The 3,698-nt window shown below is 53.1% G+C and overlaps 1 protein-coding gene across 1 annotated transcript in view; it reads right to left on the reverse strand.

Annotated features, from left to right (window-relative positions):
- Positions 1 to 2,027, reverse strand: part of PHYKPL (5-phosphohydroxy-L-lysine phospho-lyase) — a 33,172-nt gene extending 31,145 nt beyond the window's left edge. Inside the window, exons 1-2 of the mRNA XM_012813369.2 lie at positions 1,922 to 2,027; positions 894 to 1,012 (exon numbers count right to left, since the gene is read on the reverse strand). Coding sequence (XP_012668823.1) covers positions 894 to 1,012; positions 1,922 to 1,980 — 178 coding nt within the window. The 5' untranslated portion in view covers positions 1,981 to 2,027. The remainder of the gene's footprint in view (positions 1 to 893; positions 1,013 to 1,921) is intronic.
- Positions 2,028 to 3,698: the final 1,671 nt, after the last annotated feature.

The following is a 3,698-nucleotide window of genomic DNA, read 5'->3' on the forward strand; positions in this document are numbered from 1 at the left end:
GGCCCCCTGCCCTGCCCTCCGGCCATGTTGTCCCGCCTTAACGATGTTAAAATCTGGTCACCCTAAGAATTCTGCTTGACAGAAGTGCATTAATGTACATAGTTACCATTCAATAAAATAAATAAATTAAAAAAAAAAAGAATTCTGCTTGACAAAGGTAGGGGGTGGGAAGTAATTGTCAATGGGTTTGACTTCACCCCTCAGCGGGAGCCAGAGGCCAGAGGCCAAGCTAACAGTGACATGGATTCAGAGCTCACCGCGTGCCAGGTACATTCAAAACAAGTTAGGTACATGAAATAACACAATTCCCCCAAACACCTTGAGGTAGGTACCTAGCATTATCATGTCTATTTTACAGATGAACAAACTGAGGTACAGAGAATTAAGCAACTTGTCCAAGACCACAAAGTCACTACATGGTTGGGGATCTGAGCTCAAGCATTCTGGGACTAGAGTCCCTGCTTTACATCTTTGCTGAGTCAGGGCCCCCCCTTCCTTCTACCAGCTGTGGCAGCTCCACCCAGATGATGGAGTCTCTATCTCAGTTTCCTTGCCCAGAGCCTGAGATGATCAGTGGGGTTAAAGCCTGCCATGACACCGACATCCTGCTGTTTTGTTGGTCATAGTTGGGCTCTTTGCCACCCTCCGAGCTCATCATCAGTCCCAAGTGGAACTGGCTCCACAGACCTAGATCTCTGACTTCTGCCTGGTTTAGCACAGCCTCTGGCTTTGAGGTTTCTACATCACAAGTATCAGGCCTCCTGTGCACAAAGAAAATGCCTCAACTCAACTGAGCTTCTCTGTACTTCTCTGCAACCTCAGGGACACCCTGGGTCCAGGTTCACAGCTTCAGCCTTCTCTCCTACCCTGCCAGCCTGAAGTATGATACTGACCGTGAGCCACATTGTTGATGCAATCGATGTATTCTGCCCCCTGTTCATCGTACATGTACTGCCCGTGGCCCCAGACAACCTTAACAGGATCCTCAGGGAAAAAGAGTCTGCAAGAAGAGCTGTGGGACAGGCAAGGAGGAGACACCCATGTCTGAAAGCCTGAAGGGAGAAGTCCACCCGTCACAGACCTCTCCCCCCATTTCCTAGTTTGTGGAAAGGACAAAAGCTTGAAGGGCATTGTGGTGCTTCCCTGCCTCCAGTCTCTCTAGTCCCCATGTGGCTATGAATAAGGAAACAGATGAGGTTAAGAAGTTGCTGAAACTTAAAATCATTTCTTAAGTCATGTTATGCCTTTGTGGCCTTGCTCATTTCTGCATGTGCCTGCATCAGGCCCTTGGATCCTGGGAAAAGGTGGTTGCTCCAGACCGGCGGGCGTTCTGTAAGGCTGCATTTGCTTGCTGGGATGGGTGGGATGGAAGGCACCCACGTTAGGTGGCTGACGCTCAGCCCTAAAGGCTCCTGACCAGCTGTCCCCAATAGGTGCCCGCCCTGAGTTCTGGTGGGAGGCCGCCTCACAGACCTCCATGGCCCACCCACGGCCGCTCGTGGAGACTTTCTCTAAAGCTGTCCAGAAATGACTACCCCACCCCCAATCTTGCTCTAAACTTTCAGCCCCTTTCCGGTAACTCCCAGGTCATGCAGACCGGCCACCACCCTCCTAGGTGCCAGGGCAAAGGGCTTCTGCCGCAGGCAAAGGCTGCCCAGCGAGCCTGCGAGAGCCGGAAGAGCGGCGCGGGCGGGGTCCTGAGACGCAGAGGGAGCCGAAGGGCGACAGGACCCTGCGCTGAGGAGGAGGCCGCGGAGCCCGACTTCCCCAGCCACGCGTCGCCAGCTTCCGGGCCCCAGCGGAGTTCTAGCCCGGTCAAGCCAGGGCGGGGCTGGGGCTCCGAGGGCTCTGCTGTGAACGCGCGTGCGCCGTGCGTGCGCTCCCCGCCTTGCCCCGCCCCGCGCCGCCGTCATCCGAGTACCTGAGCAGCCGCCGCCGCAGGGCCAGGGTGTCGGCTTTTCCCCGCTGTTCCGCTGCCATGCCGCTGCCACCCGTGGGTATTGACTCGCCGCGCAGAGACACCGCCGCGCGGGTTTGGCCACAAGCCCCACCCTAGGCCCCGCCCCGGCCTAGATCTCGACTTAGGCCGCCTGCTTGCACTTTGGGCCCCGCCCCACGTGGCCCATTTGCTTTGGTTGGTTTATTCATTTGGCAAATGAGCCTGGCAGCCTGCCAGCGTCACAGCGTAACCTGGCAGTCGCATGCAGGAGCTGGGTTTGTGTTCCCTTGCTGAGGGCTGCCTCGGCGTTGGTGCCAGGACGCATCTCACCCCACCAGCCCTCTCTTTTTTTTTTCTAAGGAATGGTCTCCAGGTAACCTCGCCGCTGCTCCCAGCACCGAAGCGCGGTTCTGAACTCCCGCAGGCTTTGCCTCCTGGGGCTGACTAAGGCGATCACCGCAGGCTCGACCTTCAGGGCAGCAGGGTTTCTTCTAGAATCCAGACAGGGTGAAAATGAGATATCAGTGCTACGGGAATCACGTAGTGTTTAGGCAGGAAGAGTTGGGAAGCCTCCTGAGCCCCCATTGCACATGTAAAGGACACTGAGGCCCAGAAAAGGAAAGGGCTTTTCTACCAGACAGAACAAGTCTGCTGCAGAGACTGGACTCCCAACTTATGACTGCTTAACTTAAGCCCAGAAAGTGAGGAGAAAAGGCCTCCAAGGGGCTAGAAGCTGGGGTATCAGAGAGACACCCCTCCTGGGGTGGGACACTGGGACTTTCTGACCTGATGAATGCTAGAGTAAGAGCCTGGAGCTGCTAGTGGCAAGAGGTGGGAGTGAGGGGAGAGAAGCTCCAGCTTGTCTCTCCCTTTCTGTCAACCTCCTTATGATTCCCAGGCCTTTTTGGCTCTCCCTCAACGCAGATCTCTTCAATAAAATTGCAAAATGCTTAAGCATTTATTAAAGAACATTGGGAGTTTTCTTAATTTTTTTTATTGTAGTAAAATACATATGACAGAATTTACCATTTTAGCCATTTTTAAGTATACAATTCAGTGGCAAAAGTACATTCACATGGATCTGCCAGAGAGTCAACCAGCATCATGGGGCTCCATTATCAGGTTCCATGTCCTGCCAAACCATTTTGGAAAGACAAATTAGAGAACATCCAAGATCCAGGGTCTGTTTACTGGGTCAAGCCCGACACTACATGCTGGCTGTGTATCCCTGGGCAGTTTATCAGACTGCCCATTTGTAGAAAGGAAATAGTGACATCTGTCACATAGGTCCCATCCTTCACAGGGCTGGTATGAGGGATTCTTGGATGGAAGGAGGAGGGAATTGCAAACTGTAGGGACCATAGATTTGTGAGGTTATGCTGGCACTCTACAGGAGGTATTGACACAGAGTGATCTCCATCAGTCATCACAGCCCCACTGTGTTTCTATTCCTTTTTCTACTACTGGTTTCCCCGGTGACCCAGATGACTGGCCAAGCAACGTGGCCTACCACTTATTGCCAGCTGCTTAGGCAGACAGGAAAGGCTTGGTGTATTCCTCCTACCTTAGCCAGTGTGTGGCTGAGCTTCTGCTTAGCAAAGGGGCCATGTACAGAGATCTGGGTGGGGAACTACACTTACGGTGGCCTCAGTCCTTGGAGATGGAGACACTGTAAGTGCAGTGCATGGTTACTGCCAGTGACACCATCACTACAAGCTCTTTCTTTTTTTTTTTTTTTTTTTTTTTGAGATAGAGCCTC

This window comes from Otolemur garnettii, unplaced genomic scaffold (assembly GCF_000181295.1).
Source record: "Otolemur garnettii isolate 467f Iridium unplaced genomic scaffold, OtoGar3 scaffold00261, whole genome shotgun sequence".
Taxonomy (NCBI): domain Eukaryota; kingdom Metazoa; phylum Chordata; class Mammalia; order Primates; family Galagidae; genus Otolemur; species Otolemur garnettii.